Source organism: Leptodactylus fuscus, chromosome 3 (genome assembly GCF_031893055.1).
Source record: "Leptodactylus fuscus isolate aLepFus1 chromosome 3, aLepFus1.hap2, whole genome shotgun sequence".
NCBI classification, from domain to species: Eukaryota; Metazoa; Chordata; class Amphibia; order Anura; family Leptodactylidae; genus Leptodactylus; species Leptodactylus fuscus.
Window position 1 is genome coordinate 206671846 of NC_134267.1, and position 20387 is coordinate 206692232.

General features: G+C 39.9%; 1 protein-coding gene across 14 annotated transcripts in view; it reads right to left on the bottom strand.

The window, feature by feature from the left end:
* Window positions 1-4597: 4597 nt before the first annotated feature.
* Window positions 4598-20387, bottom strand: part of MYT1L (myelin transcription factor 1 like) — a 371423-nt gene continuing 355633 nt past the window's right edge. For 13 of the 14 annotated variants that reach the window (XM_075269099.1, XM_075269101.1, XM_075269096.1 and 10 more), the window contains 4 exons: window positions 15534-15637; window positions 14346-14405; window positions 12396-12539; window positions 4598-5198 (listed from right to left, as the gene is read on the bottom strand). In XM_075269099.1, the coding sequence (XP_075125200.1) occupies window positions 5058-5198; window positions 12396-12539; window positions 14346-14405; window positions 15534-15637 (449 nt within the window). In that variant the 3' untranslated portion in view covers window positions 4598-5057. The remainder of the gene's footprint in view (window positions 5199-12395; window positions 12540-14345; window positions 14406-15533; window positions 15638-20387) is intronic. The other variant, XM_075269104.1, reaches the window with a different exon arrangement.

Below are 20387 nucleotides of genomic sequence, written 5' to 3' on the forward strand. Positions count from 1 at the left end.
GCCGAGCATGGACAGCCCGCTTCAAATCATCCCACAGATGTTCAATGATATTCAGGTCTGGGGACTGGGATGGCCATTCCAGAACATTGTACTTGTTCCTCTGCATGAATGCCTGAGGATTTGGAGCGGTGTTTTGGATCATTGTCTTGCTGAAATATCCATCCCCGACGTAACTTCAACTTCGTCACTGATTCTTGAACATTATTCTCAAGAATCCGCTGATACTGAGTGGAATCCATGCGACCCTCAACTTTACCAAGATTCCCGGTGCCGGCATTGGCCACACAGCCCCAAAGCATGATGGAACCTCCACCAAATTTTACAGTGGGTAGCAAGTGTTTTTCTTGGAATGCTGTTTCTTTTTGGACGCCATGCATAACGCCTTTTTTTATAACCAAACAACTCAATCTTTGTTTCCAAAATGAAGTTGGCTTGTCCAAATGTGCTTTTGCATACCTCAGGCAACTCTATTTGTGGCGTACGTGCAGAAACGGCTTCTTTCTCATCACTCTCCCATACAGCTTATCCTTGTGCAAAGTGCGCTGTATTGCTGACTGATGCACAGTGACACCATCTGCAGCAAGATGATGCTGCAGCTCTTTGGAGGTGGTCTGTGGATTGTCCTTGACTGTTCTCACCATTCTTCTTCTCTGCCTTTCTGATATTTTTCTTGGCTTGCCACTTCTGGGCTTAACAAGAACTGTCCCTGTGGTCTTCCATTTCCTTACTATGTTCCTCACAGTGGAAATTGACAGGTTAAATCTCTGAGACAACGTTTTGTATCCTTCCCCTGAACAACTATGTTGAACAATCTTTGTTTTCAGATCATTTGAGAGCGGGCTGTCCATGTTCGGCGACCATCAAACTTAACTGAACTTGAATTGTTTTGTAGAAAGAAATGGTCCAAAATACCTTCATCCAGGATCCAGGAACTGATTAAAAGCTACAGGAAGTGACTAGAGGCTGTTATCTTTGCAAAAGGAGGATCTACTAAATATTAATGTCACTTTTCTGTTGAGGTGCCCATACTTTTGCACCGGTCAAATTTTGGTTTAATGCATATTGCGCATTTTCTGTTAGTACAATAAACCTCATTTCAATCCTGAAATATTACTGTGTCCATCAGTTATTAGATATATCAAACTGAAATGGCTGCTGCAAACACCAAAATATTTAGAACTAAAAATGATTAAGATTAATAGGGGTGCCCAAACTTTTTCATAGGACTGTATATAATTTGCGGAAGTCCAACACCCAGCACCCAGAGATCAGCTGTGGCAACAGTGCTCGTGAGAATGCAGCTTCTGTTCCACGTCAGGGATGTTGATAACATGGCTTGTTTGCAGGTAAGTCCCATTAGGCTGAGGCCCCACATTGCGGAAATGCAGCTTTTTTTGTTGCAGATTTGGGTGCGTATTTTTGCGCTAAAGCCAGGAGTAGAATGAGAAAAATAAAGAAGTATAAGAACTTTTTATATATTTCCCATTCCTTTTGTAGCCATTCTTGGCTTTGGCTTAAAAAAGCAGCAAAATCTGCAACAAAAAAACTGCATTTCTGCATCGTGGGGCTTTGGCCTTAAAGGTGTGGAGGTGATCTGCAATACCAAACACAGCCTCTAGATTGGGGTGCTTACACTTTTTCAGCATGTGAGCTAGTTTATTAGCTGACCAAGGCAAAAGATCTACTAGGGCGGGACCGGGGTGGGCCGAGGCAGGCTTGTGGGCGGGGCAGACGTGTCTGTGGGCGGGGCCGGGCAGATTGTGAGAACAGGAGACAGCCCCGCCTTCCAGTGTCCGGAGATGACTCTCAGCCTGCACTGTGAACAAGCAGACACCGGGGATCGCTGAATCCCGCGATCGACCCATACGTCCTTTGCTATTGACGTATTGGGCACCCCTGCTCTAGATAATATGTAGCACTGTGATAGGTATTCACTAAAGAAGTGATGTGGTCTCTCCAAACAACTGAGCCGTGGGGGTCCCAGGTGTCGAACCAAATATTGATCCTAAAGATAGTTTATCAATATGTAACCTTTTAAAGCATCCCTTATAGGTAAAAGACAATGACGATATGAACACAAGTTTGTCTTAACTTATAGACATAAACGTTATGGATGACGTATAACATTTCCCACACAGACGCCCACAGCTTCATAAAACAGCACGCAAAAAACGGATCGAACAAGAACTTAAAAAAAGAGAAAAAGAAACCAAACAGCGTGAAGACTAAAACTATATCAGCTGAATATTTATTTTGCTATGGCTGCCAGTACATCGAGCAAGGTGAACATGTCGACTCGTCGTAGACCCACTGTGCTACAAATATGGCAACGCGTTGTTTTTCTCTCTTTTATTTAGAGTAAGATGTGTTGACATCCAGCATGACAAAATTTGTACAAAGTTCACAATTTAAAAATGAAGTATCACAGCAACTTTGTGATTCCACACATTTATCGCAAAATTAAAATGTCATCAACAAATCCATGCCGTGTAGTACAAAAATAAATCAAACTTCAGTTCCACAGAGAGCACAATAAATAGTTTATACAAAATTCTGTCTTAATAAATGATTACTTAAATTAAACTTAGAAATGAATATGAACAATAAGTTAGAATAAATAATAAACTTCGATGACTCACAATAATTCCATATGAAAGATCAGCATTCTAATATGTGACACTTTTTTGTGATCCCTATATATAATAGTCACAGATAGGTTTTGATTTGATACAGTATCATGTACCACCATTAAATGAGCAGCAGGTTTGTGCTTAAAATCCCTTTCCATTGTACATAGGTGATAACAATAATATTCCCAACTGATACTATCTATTAATCTACTGAAAGCGTTACTATATTGGCGAATAAGCTGCAGACACAATGCCGTGGAAAAGGCTAATGTCAGTATTAACAATGGTCACACCCCCGGAAAAAAAGAGTTTTATTTTTTATTTATTTTTTATTTTTTTTCCCACCGGGGGGCGATGTATGACATGGATATGGCAGAAGGTGAACATCAAGCACCTTGCTTCGGCTTTCGAAAAGGCAGTTCTGAGCATGACCGCTACGACTAAGAGCACAACAGAAAGACAGGCCTTTACAGAGAACATACTGCAAAGCCCCCCAAAGTAATTACATAATCTTCTCCCAGCTAGTTATTAAAGTCCTCTTGGAAAACTGTTAGCATTTGTACAGTGAATAGTATAAAGTGCCGCTGGGATATACATATATTTATACATATATATACCGAGGTTGAGTATTGTATTAGAATATTAGTTGTGAGATCCCTGTAACCTCCCATAGCGATATTATTGAAACAGCCATCAACGGCTTCCATTATCTTCTGTCATTTTTTTTTTTTTTTTTTAAATATTTTTTGTTCATTTTTTCTTTTTTTTCCGTCAGTGTCACAAAGGCTATAGACACGAAAAAAAATTGCACACCTCCGTATATTATGGATATATAGGACAAGGTAAGTGCAAATTATCAACTGGCACATTGTGGGGACAATGACCCTGTAAGTCCTATTTTGCTAAAAATATTTTTTTTTATTCTTTTTTTTAAAAAAAACCCATCTTTTTTTTTTTTTTCATAGCAAAATTCTAAAGTACATTGTACTTTCTGCATAACGTCGACGCATGGAAGGAAAAAGATATGCCATTTAAATAAAAAATAAGAATCCTTTTGACATCTTTATAAACACAACACATCTTTGACTTAAAAAGTGGTCTTATGCATACGATTAGTGCAGTTGTTTCGAAGAACGTAAATGATGTAACATAAAATTAAAAAAAATAATAAAAAAATGTGCATTAAAATGACTAAATAATAAAAAATAAGTGCTGTTTGAAGTTTGGTCATTTAACGAATTTTCACATTTTTGCCCCCCCGGGATGGACGATCCAACAACGTACGGGGAGAGACAAACGCAACCCGTACGGGGGAAAAATGGCTAGACGTAAAAGGTTCAAACTTAGATGGTCTACTCTTTCTGCTAAATCTATTTTTTGGAATTATTCCAGGGATCAGAAACGGGTTTTATTTTTTTTGCATTACTTGTAAAACCCCCAATTCAATGAGAACACAATGAAAAAAGGCAACAGAAAATGTATTAAAAATAGTGTCTTTCATCCTCAATCAAAAATGCAGGAATCCAGTACAAGTATATTTTTGTGTAACACGCAAGTTCAAAGGGAAATTAATCGATCCAGGAGTGAAGGGTGAGTAGTGGCTATTTCTCCAAAGTCTGTTTGCAAAAAGATCAGTAGGAATTATCTCATCGTTCTCTTCCAATATAGTTCAACAATGGAGGTTCCCATATTGAGATCAGATGAAGTTCAGTTATGAATGAAAAGTGCTTTTAAGCTGCTTTGACTTTCCCTCCGTCGCTAGATGTTGCCTTACGTCATCCGACAAAAATCTCGAGTGAGTCTATCTTACAACTCTCGAATGTCCGTTCTTCAGAGTTTCAAAAAAAACTCATCGAATTGCCAACACCTAAACCCCCCAAAACCTTCAGCCTTATACTCGAAAGGTCCTTAAAAAATAAAGCGATTTCACTTTACTGCTTGCTGTAAAAGTACAGTGGTCTACCCTAAAATCTCCGGTCGAGACCAAATGAAATTTTCTAGAAAGTGGCAGCGGATGACAATACCATTTAGAGGTGGAATTTGTCTTCTCCAGTTCAAAATACTAAAACGTTGATCACCAAAGCATAAAAAAATCTCCCGTCTGATTCTCTTCGGCAGCTTCCTTTTTTTTTTTTTCTCAGAAATATATTTACCTTAAAAATGTGCATACATTAGCAGCTATAAACATTACATGGCATATCACACAATGTTAGCTTATATGAAAACGTACAAAATGTGAATGTATTCAAAATCTATTCAGCAGGTACTATTCTTAAAGCAAGACAGAAAATCATCATGGAGTCTTGTAAGCATAACACTGTCTCAGAATGAATAAATATATATAACACTTTTCCGGTAGATTACAGCAGCAGAAAACAAGAGGCATCTTTTATTTGATCTGGTTGTTGTTCGAGCAAAACCTTCCGCTTAGACTTGGATTCCTCTTACAGCTTGCTTTATGTTTTCCAGAAGTGCCTTATTTTCCGGGCTTTGATAGCGATCTTGATTCGTATACATGTCCGTCAACGTGGTCACGTAGGCATCAAAATTTTGTTCGTTGATGGGGTCCTATAAGACAGTGAAGAGTCAATGTTATTCTTGAAGTATCCCGCTATGGGCGGGTGAATGGTAATAATGGTTAATGAAAAAAACGGAGCCTGTAAACTTAAGAGAACACTACTGTACAGATAAAAAATTGACGGTCCATGGACCATTCCACGAAAAAACGAAAAAAACATGCACTATTGGTGTCCATTTTTTGAAAGGGCTTCTCTAGGGAGGATTTCTATAGTTACTTCCCATGGGCTATATGGTAGACAAACTCTGGGTTACATCATTGGAAACCAGCACCCGTCCTCATACCTCCCAACCATCCTGATTTCCGCGGGACATTCACGATTTCGGTGACGTGTCCCGCGGTTGGAGGGAGGTATGTCCCAATTTCAACTCAGATCTGCGTCTGGAGGACGCAGATCTGAGTTGAATACATACCATGCGACTAAAGCAAGGAGCAGATGAAGGAGGGGACGGCATGACACTGGGGCAGAGATGGGGGGACATGATTCTGGGGGCAGAGATGGGGGACATGAATCTGGGGGCAGAGATGGGGGGGACATGAATCTGGGGGCAGAGATGGGGGACATGAATCTGGGGGCAGAGATGGGGGGACATAAATCTGGGGGCAGAGATGGGGGGACATGAAGCTGGGGGCAGAGATGGGGGGGACATGAATCTGGGGGCAGAGATGGGGGACATGAATCTGGGGGCAGAGATGTGGGGACATGAATCTGGGTGCAGAGATGGGGGACATGAATCTGGGGGAGAGATAGAGGGGGGACATGAATCTGGGGGCAGAGATGGAGGGACATGAATCTGGGGGCAGAGATGGAGGGACATGAATCTGGGGGCAGAGATGTGGGGGCATGAATCTGGGGGCAGAGATGGGGGGACATGAATCTGGGGGCAGATGAAGGGTGTATATGAAACTGGGGGAGAGATAGAGGGGGGACATATAATTTACGGGTGACTGTAGGAGGATTATACTGTGTGGGGGCACATGAAAAATGAATGAGAATGGGCAGAGTCAACATAAAAGTGGGTGGAGCTAAATTTGCCCCTCTTTCAGTTCTTCAAAAGTTAGGAGGTATGCATCTTACGAGTCGCTTCACCTCCTGCCTCCACTACCATGTTCACTACGAGTTGCCTGAACTATATGTTCTGGATGAATACATCATTGTAGAAGTAAATCCATCCCCACCGTAGTAGTGGGAGAGGAAGCAGAGTGACTTAGTTACCATTTTCGCGCAGCTAGCCACAACGGGATTCTGATGCAGTACATCCCGCTCCTGATTAGTTCTGGATGAATGAGCCTAATCAGGAGGGAGTCGCGGACAACGCAGCTGACTCAGCCGTGGAATCCGCGTGAAGATAGGGCCTATCACATTTTTTTCCCGCTAGCTGAAAAAAAAATCGCTAGCTGTAAAAAAAAACTATTGAAATGAATGGCACGCATTTTTGCAGGCAAATTTTGAGGCGGATTTCTTATCAAAATCCACCTGCAAAAAACTCTGTGTGAACATACTCTTAGGTTAAAGCCCCACATTGCAGAAACGCAGCTTTGTTTGTTGCAGATTTTGTTGCAGTTTTTTGAGACAAAGCCAGGCGTGGACTGAGGAGAAGGTAAAAGTATAAGGACTTCTTATATATTTCCCATTCCTTTTGTAGCCATTCTTGGCTTTGGCTAAAAAAAAATTAAAAAAATGTAACAAAATCTGCAACAAAAAAAGCTGCCTTTCCGCAAAGTTGGGCCACAGCCTTAGAGATCAAGTGTTGTTTCTAATCATTTGTCCTGGTGATGGAACCATTCCAATACTCTGAATTAGAACTTTCCTTGGAGAACTCCTTTAAGTCAATGGATATGTAAAATCAAGTGTGCAGTCATTGTGTTTTTATAGACCATTACTAGAAGATGTGAAAATGGAATCTGTTTAGTCATTTGACCTCTTCACTGCTTTTTTAGTATCTAAAAAACAGATGACATACAGGGGAAAAATAATGTAGACATGGGCATCAAATGGACAAAAACAAATATCATCATGGAAGAAAAATTTATGTTTTTTCATAGACGAAAAACAGACACAAACATGTTCTTAAGACCTGACTTGTAATTTTTTTTTTTTTTTTTTTAAGCTTTTTTTATATTCACTTTTTTAATTCCTGCTCAGTCTGAGCTTAGGAATCCTCTGTGACCACTATGATGATAATAATAAGACCGGCCAGGAGCAGGAATTAAAATGAATATGTTACGAGGTAGACATATTTGGCAAGGCTTTGTAATAATCACAGTGAATATAGAAAAGAAATTGTGACTTAGGCCCTGTTACGTGGTTCGGTGTGCTATCCGGATTTTTCCCAGATAGTTCACTGGCCCATTCGTTTCTGTTGGCCCACGACACAAACGTGAATGGGGGCCAACAGTCCAGGCCGCAAAACTCAGGACAGGTCCTGACTGATTTTGTGGCCATTGAATGGATGGGTCCGAAGCATGGCCGCTGTGCGGTCCTAGGTAGAACGTCTAAGGCGATCTTTCATTAAACTAAAGAGCCTTTAACCAGGCTATGACTAGGTTCACAGTAAATCTTTTTAGTACCACTCTTAAGCTGGCCATATATTTTTGTTCTAAAAATATAGTGGCCAATGGAAATTTTTGGATGGCCTTTGGTTGAAAAAAAGAACGTTTTACATTTTTTTGTTAAAATGACGGTAAACAGCACATGGTTAAGTACAATGCCAACTAATGATCACATCATGATATTCGGCAGTTTTACTACTTATTATGAGGGTTAAGGGGATATCGTCACTCCTTTAGGTGTGTGGAGTCTTATTAAGCCATGAGTGCTCCACTGTGAAGAGGATCATGGGAAGAATATGCATATCTATCTTCCATGATGTAAATAGGAGGACTGTGCCTCAGTCATGCAGCCCAATAGAGGGCGCTCCCTTTAACGGAGAAGACTGGCTTGGTAAAATTCCACATCATTTGCAGCAAAGACCTCTGGGAAGGTCGGGAAGGATGTTAAAGGGAGCGCCCTCTATTGGGCTGCATGACTGAGGCACTGTGTTCCTATTTACATCATGGAAGTAAGATTTGCATATTCTTCCCATGATCCTCTTCACAGTGGAGCATCTATGGCTTAATAAGACTCCACACACCTAAATGGTGGTCTCTCCCTAAGGAGTGACGATATCCCCTTAACCCTGTCTAGAAGCCTCTCACCTCTGCCAAGTCAGTCTTCTCTGCGCCGGGCTGATGAGATCCAATCAGATCGAAACAGCTGTCCTCGGCTGAGAAGACTGGCTTGGTAAAATTCCACATCATTTGCAGCAAAGGCCTCTGGGAAGGTCAGGCATGATATTAAAGGGAGCGACCTCTATTGGGCTGCATGACTGAGGCACTGTCTTCCTATTTACATAATGGAAGACAGATTTGCATATTCTTCCCATGATACTTATTATGAGTAAGGAATGTTACTATGTCTTCACAATTTCTGAATCAGTCTAGATCTCTGTAAATTGTTTAGGTTTTCCATTACCTGGATGAAAGAATTCTCCATAGACAAAGTGAAATGAACTATTCCGGTAAAATAGGATGTCTGCTACAACTTGGGTTTCTTTTATTTTTTTTTCTGGATATATTAAATTTTCAATTTTTATGGACATGGACCTAAGTCGTACGCTTTACCATAAGGACCTTTATGTGAATATTTAAAAGATGCCAAAAATCTAATGTTGTGTTTTTTTTGTTTGGTTTTTTTTTGAAGGTTGACTTCACATGGGTCTATTTGTGAAATGCAGACCATATAGTTGCCATATTTCCCAGACTCAACCCTGAGCATGGACACAACCTCCAACATCTATGACCATAGGAGTCCCAGCACAACTACTGTCCTACTGTATACTGGAGTGATGTTTGCAGTTCAGGGCAGTAATCCCACAGGGAAGTGGGTGTTTCTAACATCATAGATAACATGCTCGGGTTCCGGGTCTGTGCTCAGTGTTGGGTCCATGAAATACCCCTTAATAGTTTTAGCCTTAGGTATTGTAGTGAGGATGCAGGTCTTCTGGAATAAATCCACTATGAGATAGTTACTGTTATAGATCAGAACGCTTTATTCCATGCTTCCATCATGGCTCCCTGTCTAACAACTCCTCCCCCTAAGCTCAGCTCCTCCTCCATTACTACCTCACTGGTGCTAGGCAGACAAATTAGAATAAGTAAGCAGAACAGAACATATAGAACATAATATAGCAACATCACAGGTATCCCTGCTCAAGATAGGCTTGGTGTGTTCCTGTGTGCATTTTATTTCTTCCTCCGTGTATTTTCTGTACATTACAGTGTTTTGATCCCTTTAAATAGCACTGTTCATATGATAAGTCATATTTGTCACTGTCACTTTAAGTCTTGTTGTTGCTCAGCCACCACACCACTCTCTGTTCATTATAATTCCCCAACTGGATAAAACCCTTTTGCACCCATTGGCTGTGCAGTGCATAGTACCTTTTGCACCACTCAAATTACGGCCAAAGCACTCTGTATTTCCTCCTCTTAGGCAGTGACATCATGTCTGGTCATTTGAATGGGACTGGACTGTAGCATGACCATATGACCAACAGATGTGATGTCACTTCCTGACAAGAAGAAGTAGAGGTCTTTCCGAAACAAAGCAGCCATGCTTGCTAATCTTGGGTAACCCCTTTAACAACTACAAGTAATGCTTCAGCCATGGCCTGATAAAGGAGTGTAGAAGAAACTGAAAATGGGGTATTCAGTAAACTTTTTGAAAATGTAGAGATTAGAGATGAGTGAACCAACAAATTGAACCAATTTTGCTACAAATTTTCCATAAATTTTGGATTTAGAATTTGCTACCGGTGAATCATAATTATACTGTCAAGTCTTTTCTGGCCCAAGAGTATAATAATCAGAGACTCTGTGTTATGACGTTAACACCCTCATGTGACCACTAAGGCCCAATCACATGCCTTAACAGTGACCTTTGGTCTCTGACATCACAGAGGAAGCCAATATCGGGGACACGTGGGAAACAAGACAGAATACCACAGTAGTGTCTCTCAAAGATGAGGATGATATTTTTCTTAATTGTTCCAAACCTTCCCTGGTTCTCCGATTCTTATACTTTTGGGTCTGAAAAGATCCTAGAATATAATACTAGAACTTCCTGTTCAGACTGAAGTGAAATTTGTGAATATTTTGTGAAATGAATCTTCTCACAGTCCAGTCATCATTATTAGCTATCCCTGAGATTGGCCAAAAGTTAAATTAAAATTTTTTGGCCAAAGTTTCCCTTTAACAATTCATTGCAAATAAAACCAACAAAAAGTCAATAAAAAACAAATTTATATTCAGTGCAAATACATCCATACAAGGTCGGACAAATGGAGCGGTATGTGAAAAGGAAGTTGTTATATAGACATGCGATTCACGCTATTGTCCATTTCTCGAAATGCCCACTTAACCATATTATATGTCAATGCCTTGAAAAATATGAAAAATATACGTCTATATATTTACATGAAAAGAAAATACAACTCTATTTAAAGTCATACGATTATGTTATTGTGTGTGTCCCACTTGGTTCCAATGGTTCCTAGGTCAACATTTATTAAAGAAACCATGGCTGTACGTAAGAGAGATCTAGAGACAATTTTGGATGAAGGGGTTGGTCCTGAGCGCAGTCTGGAGGTGAACATGGAATAACAAGGCGTAACTTGGCTTGATGATGATAAGCAATGTGTACAGCACAAATTTTTTTTAATGGAAACTGGGTTGACAACATAGGTTGCACTGGGAAGATACGGTGGCTAGAGTGACTCCACATAAATAACACTAACAACATGAGTCTCCACAAAGATGGAAAATGAAAGGTTGGTTGATCGACGCTGAGAGGCTCTAATCGAGCACCATCATGAATTCCAAAGATGAGGTCCAGCCCTAGAGGAATCCGGGAGATGTGCATGGGATGAGCTAGTGAGAAAAGAGAAGAGGAGTAGACCATGGGTAGAGTTCAAGATGTGATCTCATTCGTATTTGGATCTTGAGACATAAGTTATATACATTTAAAGGGAAAGTATCAGCATTATTGTATTCATTGAAACCAGATATAGTGAAATCATGTTGCATACATCATTGTGGGGTAGCCATCTTGCCTGAACTTTTTCTCTGCTCTGTTATTTAGTGGTATGCTTTACTGAAGTTTCGTGGCCATAGTCAGTACTAGACTAGAGCCGAGTCATCGAGGTCTATGTGCATGCTGTGATATAATCTATTGTCTGTAGTGGAAGTTGATTAGTGCTATGTGGAATTGTCTATAGGGGTGTTATCTTCTATTGTAATCCCGTCTTTGTTGTCTGTAATGTATATGAGGTTACTGTTGTAAAAAAAATGCCTACAGAATTGTCAAGTGTCAGTCTACTATTAGGCTTAGTGGCCAGAATTTAACTTATTTAGTGTTGTTCAAACAATATAGATAATGACATGGAAAATTTAAGAGAAAATGATCAAAAATTCATAAAAAATATGGTTAAAATAAAAACGTGTTTAAAAAAAATTGGCAATTTTCTGTTGACACATTTTCTTTAACTCTATGTGGCAAAAGAATGAAGGAAAAGCCAAGGAATCGAAATTTAGGTCCAACAAAAATAGACAGAGCTTGTTCACAACATAGGAACTAAAACCGCTTAGTCAAGATAGGCGGAATATAGATGATATAAATGAGAAGGCAAAGGTGGTAATGAACATCAAGATGGTTAAAGAGGACTATTGAGAAGAAATGGTTGCCACCAGATTCAGAATCTCCTACATCCTTCCCAAGCGTTTAGTCCTGTGCCTATGAAGAAAGTTCTCGTACCCGCTACTCCACCTACGTGATCAAAAAGTTGAGTTGAAAGTAGAAACTTCTGTCTGGTGGCAGAATTGCTATACATGATGATGAACATCAAAGATAAGCCATAAAAACACCATGAAAATAAAAAATTAAACAGGAGACAAGAGCCAAAGATATCATCTGAGTAATAGTAATGATGGGCATATATCTTCAGAGGAAACATCCAAAACACAAGGAGCCCCGTACAAAGGAAGGAAACCACTGTTTTATATCTGGAGGTTATTAAAATAGTCACTTTATCTGATCGATAACTGAATACAATATCGTTTTCTATGTTGGACATACAAGAATTACTCACCATATGGGGTAGCTGGATATTAGCTAGACTATGAATTAAAGACTGACTTAGATTGGCCAGCTCATGCAGAAGAGACTCATTTTGCTGCTCAATGACTTTGTTTTCCTCTTCTATTGTCTTCAGGTTACTCTCCATTGTTGTAATCTAAAAAGCATACATAGGTGCAAAATACAACAAAAGTATTATAAAACATGTAATATAATCATGGCGTTATCAGCATGCTACCAGTGTCAGGTCTAAGACACTTTATTGCAATAGTAACTGTTACATTAAAGAGTCCGATGGTCAGATGACCACTGGCTGTCCCCCCAACTCATATGTACATGTCTTCTAAACTAAGCCATTGCCAGATACCTCTGGTGGAGGCTTACATTACTGGTTCCCCTCAAATTGGGAAACCTCAGGGTGAGGGTGCAACCAGACTCTTTGCACCCCATCAAGTTGTCTATTCTGAAAAAAAAAAAGATTTGGTATGTTGAAATCCAACACCCCAATTTTTAGTTTCCCCATCTGATGTCAGGGGAATGTTAGGAGGCCCCACAACATTAGATGGTTGGCCAAATGCAAACATTGGCAGGTTTGGCCAACATTGTGTGTATGGCCAGATTTATAGTTACATTTTCATGATACCTTCTATAACTACCTATTTATGTATGCTCATGGTTGTAGAGTCATATATTTTTATAGCTGGCTAGCCAAAAGTGTTTTCTGGGCTAAAAATATTAATGACCTGTCCTAAAGATGAGTCACTAATATCACATCTGTGGGTGTGTGATATTGAATGGGCCAACCCATCGATTTTCTGTTTTCAGCAGATGATACACAGAGAATGGAGCAGGAAGCAGATAGCACTGTTCTTTGTGTAGTGGCCAACAAAAGCTGATCTGCAATACCAGGTTTGGCCACTACGCAGGGGACAGAGCTATCTGCTTCCTGCTCTATTCTCTGTGTATCAGATGCTGAGAACCTATCCATTAACCAGTCTGGTATTGAGAACTTATCTTTAGAATAGATCATAAATATTTTTAGTCCAGAAAGTACCTTTGATTTCTGTGGTATAGCCCTGTGGTATAAACCCTATATACCCTATATACCTCCATATGCCCATCAGTATTCTATGAAGTACAATCCTAACCCCCAACATGTTGACAGTAACACGTAACACTCCACTGACAGCACTGTGTTCCTTTTCTGCTTATCTGTTAAGTATATGACATCATAATTTTTCAGAAAAGTGACATCATCAACTGGTACCAGACCTCAAGTTTTGATCCCCGGTTCTAGATTATAAACTGCTTAATCTTTAATAAAGTTTTACTGAAATGATATATAGCTATATATTGTTTTATAGCATCCTTTTGTATTATGAATGATATGTTTAGATCTTGGAGGCTGGTCAGTGTTGGACTGAAGTTCCTTGGGCCCACCAGATAAAATGATCCTGGGGTCCCACCCGCCAACAACCCCTAGGAAATAGACAATAGTACCCTTTAAATTTGGATGACATCTGCTGGACCATGATTGTGTTACAGTCTGGGCTCACCAGAGAATACTCTGGTACTCTGGTGGGTCAGCCCAACACTGGGGCTGGTACGTCTCAAAAACACTAACGTAGGAATATTTTTTGTCACACACAGCCCCCATGGACCCTGCATTAGACATAACGGTATCACTTTCATCTATCTAAAATGTATGAGTTGAGCCAAAATAATATCTAAATATAATTACTTTGACTTCATGTCCTCTACAGCAAAATAAAATTTCTCATGTCCAAATTTTGTTTCTGTCTTGAACCCTACTATGAAAACTTCCCGTGTATTACAATGTGAAGCTAGTAAATAACAAAAATGAAATCAAATACTACTTATGATAAACTTTTATTCTTCGAAGGCTGAATTTCGTGTAAGTTACATGGAAAAATCACACAACCTCCCCTCCCGTGTAACTTACATGAAATTGGTATTCATCAACACAGGGTTCTTGGCAAGCAACAGGACGCTCGTCCAGTACCTAGTGGGAGGGAGCAGAAGCTGAAAAGGGGGCAGAGAGTGAAGCAAAAGAGGTGGAACTGATTCAAGTGAACAAAATAATGGACATGTGTGTCATCGACCAGCATGGGTCACTTTTGGAACCAGATTGGTTAGACTAGCCACCAGACTAGCCCAACAGGTCAATCGGATTGGTTACAATAGTAAGCCAGCACTCATTAGTAGTGGCTTAGGTGATGCTTGGAATTGATGGTTGTCTGGAAAATCATTAGTAATGTGTGTGCTTTTTAGTTCCACCTCTTTGAATGATAAAAACCATAACTACTAAATTCTACTATACAAACATAACTATTCTACGACAATTTACGTCAATATTCGCAAGTCTGTAGACAATAGGCATTTCTTATTTTGTTCTACTTTTTACGGATAATTCTTAATATTACTTTTATTTTTTACTTTTTTTTTTTTTTTTTTTAAATTTGGTCCAATTGAAATATTTTTGCCATATAACTTTTGTAACCGTGCCACACGCTTGAATGTAACACTTGATGGTCACCGAGTTCTCATCCTCACCCTTACCCTCCATGTAATTTTTTTTTTTTTTTTTTCCCGATCTGTCCATAGATACATCTGATGTCTTGGTTGATGAATACCATGCAGCCAGCATGATTATGTGGCCACAGAAGACGGTATTTACAGAAATACGGATGCACTCACGTATGTCACATAGAGATGTAATCCGGAGTTTTCATGCACATGCATGTCACAAAGAAACAGTGCAGGCTTTAAAAAGAAAAATGTTACAATGACAATGATAATTGAGGTTTAGTATCACAGTCTGATATGGGCTAGGCTACTGTGTTGTCGACTACCCGTGTTACAGGAAGCAAAAGTGACCAAAAAGGGTGACGTTCACTTCGAAACAATGACCTGGGCATGCATGAAGTATGGGTGAGTATGAGAATAAAAGCTTTACTGCGTTATTTTTTAGTTTTAGTATTTTGTTCTCAAATTTATGAATAAGTTAGTGGCATCTCAGATAGGGATCTTGTACGTAGCAGAGTTGTACGCTTTCTCGGCAGAGCCGGTAATAACATTCTGAAATTTCCTAAGCGAGACATTTTCAATATTGCTTATAGAAAACTGTTACCTGAGTTCTCAGCTTAATCATATCAGACTCCATCTGGGAATTAGACTCATTTAGTTCCTTTATTTCTTCATCCAATTGTTTGATTTCCTCATCATTTTCTATACCTAAGGGGATATTAAAGGAAAATATGTAATAGAGTTGTAAACCATCAACGCATCACTGGTAACACTTGTATTAGCGGTGCTATCGATAAAGCTTAGTTAGAACAGAAGACTCTAGGATTTAATGTGATGTTCGAAAATGAGGCTTATGAGACATATAAAAAAGTAAGATCATCTTTGCAACTTTATATCCAAATAGTAGGGCCTGGGGGTAGACTGAGGACCCCCAACCGTAAAAGTCATGGGCCCCGCTATACCCAATATTTTATTGATTTGCATTTGCAGAACTTACCACTTGCCCGTGCACTGAAATATTAAAAGGGGTTCACTAAGACCTATGATAGGTCATCGGTAGAAGATTGATGGTGGTCACCTTGTAAATCTACACAATTGGTGGATATCTGCCAAATACAGATGGCTGGTCCGGTATGATCTGATTGGTAGAGTTTCTTGGTGTAGGACCAACACCAATCTCATATTGATGACCTATCCTATGGACAGACCATCAATATACAGTTATGGACAGGGGTTTTCTCCACAACCATAACCATATTTAGATTGGTAGGCAATTAAAGGTTAAACATTTCTCCAACCATCTCAGTGGTGACATATTTTATCTTGATCAGTTTCAAATGGATATGACCATGAATGCAAGAACTTTCTATAGTCTGAGACTTGCCAGCCTAGCCATTGTTACCTTATTGTGAATATGTTATCAGGCAGGGACACTAGTAAAAGAAAATCCCATATAAATCCCATATAAATCCTGTAATGAGTTCTTTCACCTCTGGACTTCTGAAGGGAAATTGCTCCTTCAAACAGTTGATCGATGGGGGTGCCAAAGGTTGGACCCCCACAGAACTGATATCGATAACTTAACCAATATATAAGCCATCAGTACTGTGAACCTCAAAATTTGATGTTAGAAATTTCTAGGTTGGTCTAACTTTTATGGAGTTTTCTGGGCTCTGTCAGGATATATTTTATAATGAAAACATACAGTTTTCCAATGTACGTTTTGTTTTTAATTCTCATAGTTTTCAAGATCTTTCCTTGATGTCATCCTGTAGGATATAATCCTGTCCTGATCATGTGATATTCACATGGACTGGGTACAGGGATGGTATATGTATCATAGGTCCTGTTGCTCATCACATGACCAGGATAATTAAAGGGACTCTACCACCTCCCAAGTGACTTCTAAACCACATATACACTGTTGTAGGGACGGTTAGTAGACATAGATGCCCTTCTTTTGTCAAAGTGTAATGTTGATGCCATAAAAATCAAATTCTAATGTACATGCAAATGAGCTGTTTGTTGTGGCCAAATTTGGGATGTGGCCACATTTACTTGCGCTGTCATTTTTGTCTATGGTCATGATACATTAGGACCTGTTGATCTTAATGTCAGATGGTGGCACTGAGTGGCAACCACAGGCAAGAATTGGTGCTCTAGCACTAGGGTTGAGCGTTCGGATTGGAAAAGATTGGATTCCGATGGCGATCGAGTAAATTTCATGATGGTGATCAGGTTCCAATCCCGCCTAAAAAGATCGTCAGAAAAAATGGAGACAAGGATCCGCACTCTGAGGTCGTACATATGAAGCGGGGAGCAGGAAACAAACGTGTCGTAGAATAAAATACAGTACAGCACAGTTGTACTGTATTTTATCCTATTAAAGCTGGTCTCAACGACACATTTGTTTCCTGCTCCCCGCTTCATATGCACGACCTCAGAGTGTGGATCCTTGTCTCCATTTTTTCTTCTGTTCACCTCCCCGGTCTCTGGTGTTTGTTGACAGAACCGCTGCCACTCTCACCAAGAACCATCCATCATATAACTGCATCTTTGGGTGTTGTGAATCCATCACAACCCCACCAGGTGAGAGGCCAACTGGTCGCTTTCTACTCTACTCCTCTAACATTTGTCCCATTATAGTAGTGTTTACTACACTTACTGCGCTCGGTGTCTCTCTCTTTTTTTTTTCTTTGCCTAAAAAGATCGGGATGGGAATTTCGATCCTGATCGCTCAGCCCACTTACCTGCACAGAACCGCTGCCACTCCCCAGGGCTCTGGACCGTTGTTCTCTGTCGTCTCCTCTCTCATTCAAAGCCTTCAGAGCGCCGTGCGCGCCCCCACCTCCCTAGGCTAGTGTTACTGATGCTGGGAGTAGGCGGGGCTTGTTGTGGCTTAGAAGAGTGTGGGCGGGTACAGGGAGGGGAGACATGAGTTATGCACTCACATCTCCCCGCACTGTACCCGCCCACACTCTCCTAAGCCACAGTAAGCCCCACCTTCTCTCAGCATCAGTAACACTAGCCTAGGGAGGTGGGGGCGCCCGGAGATCTGGGGAGTGGCGTATACACCGGAAGGGGAGGCGGCAGTGGTTCTATGCAGGTATCTGGATAGCAGGGGGGACTAAGTAGCTGGCGTATTTTTTAATCACTACACAGCGTACATTGTGTAGTGAATAGCATCATTTTTAAAATCCGATTTTCAATCATTAAAAAATCCCATTGACTTGCATTAGGATCGGAATTGGGATTGGGATCGGATTCGGATAGAAAATGATCGGAAATCGGATTTTAAAAAGGATCCTGAAATCTCAAGATCGGCTCAATCCTATCGAGCACACTAGGTCACACTCAAGAGGCACAAATAGCTCATTCACATATAGATTAGAACTTGTCTTGCCACAAAGATTGCACTTTAACACAAAAAACTTTTTAACTATGTCACTAATGACCACTAAAGTCCACTACAACAGTAGTTTAGAAGCCATTTAGGTGGTGATAGACTCCCTGTAAGGAATCAATTTATTAAGCTTAATATTTCATATTTGATTTGTAATATAAAAAGTAATGCTTATTATTTCACGGCTTCCAATGTGATTAAATACTTGACGTACGGTAACAATTCACAATGACGTTAGTTGTGGGGTAATATTACAAGCTCACACTACAATATTGAGAACATATTTCTTGTTGAGGCAAATTACTGAAACCTGACATGTAATGTAAATAATACAGAAATTGATATGACGAGAATGTACATCATTGGGATCAGATTTATCTGCAAATTCACTACAAATGCAAAACTAATTATACGTGTACTATATCTGCAACATAAATCAGAAATCTAAAACTGATAGTAATCTGTAAGATAAAAACTTCAGGTATTATATATACAGCATTTACTCTATAGGGTTACAACTAACCTAAACAGATCTACAGCAGCAGAGTAAGGTCTTATTCACACTTCTGTGAATCACAGGTACTGCCTATTAATTTTAATGGGTATATTCAGACATTGGACCAATTTACTATCTTAGATTGCCCAAGAATGCCCAACTTGGCCCATTTTAGGCACCCCATAGTACACCTGCTCCTGATCCCTGCTTGCTACTATGTTAGATAGTGGGAGGAACGGGGTATGAATCTAGGTGGGCTGGGGATGCCGGCATAGATGTGACATCAGGTGCATCTATATGCCCAAGAACTACTAAGAAGCTGGAGTTTCTAAGTAATTCTAGAAATATAAAAAAATTGAGAGTCATCAGTAGTTGATAACTTTTTGAATGGCTAGCTAAAATGATGACAGATTTCAAGCTTTCGAGGCTCTAGGTCTCTTCCTTAGGCATTCCTCAGGCATCCAAGAGGCCTAGAGTCTCGAAAGCTTGTAATCTGTCATCATTTTAGCTAGCCATTAAAAAAGGTATCAACTACTGAAGACTCTCAATTTCATATCCACTGGCTAACATGTTACAAAGATATTTCTAGAGCATCTTGTGCCCACCAGGGAATGAATTTAGACCGGCATAAGAATTGTCTGACTTAATAAATTCTCCTAATATTTTTCAGAGACTGGAAATAAGATGGAGGCAAGTTCCACTTTAGTCTTTTATGTGAACCAAACGCACTCAGTGAAGTCTATGGCTCTTTGAAGATCATGGCCAATGAGTGGAGACCATCCATGTGCAGTTCATGTATGAATGTACTGTATGTAGACGTAAGATATGTATCATAAAATGAATTCCTTGCAGGCATGGCCTTTAAGACTCCATATACCTGTAAAGATAGCCTGGAAAGTCCTACTTTCTTGAATTGACAAGTTGGTGTTACTATTCTCCTAGTCAAACAGATGTGTCCTTATACAGTATGACAGTGGTAGCACTAACTGTAAAGTACCGTATATACTCGAGTATACGCCAACCCAAATATAAGCCGAGGCTCCTAATTTTATCACAATAAACTGAGAAAACATATTGACTCGAGTATAAGCCGAGGGCGGGAAATGCAGCAGCTACTGGAAAATTTCAAAAATTAAAATGGTGGGAGTTTTTGGGTGCAGTAGTTGCTGGGGAAGGGGAGGGGGTGTTTTGGTTGTCTGTCTGCCCCTTCCCTGAGCTTGAGGACTGGGTTTTTTTTCCCCCACTTGGAATTCAGCCTGGCTGAATATAGGGTATCTGCCGTGCTCCTATTAACCCCTTCCTGATGGAACAGGAGCACTGCAGATCCTATATTCAGTAGACCGGGCACTGTCAGGCACAGGGATACCTAATGTGTATGTGCTTCACAGTAATTTTCTACTTTTGTATCTATTCTAGGGAAAGGAGGGATTTAGAAATTTTAATCTTTTTATTTTTTTTTTAAAGCTTTTTTTTTTTCACTATTTTAAGGGAGATTCTATACATTGATCTTGCGGCTGGTCAGTAACATCCCCCCCCTAAAAAAATAAATAAATAATTTT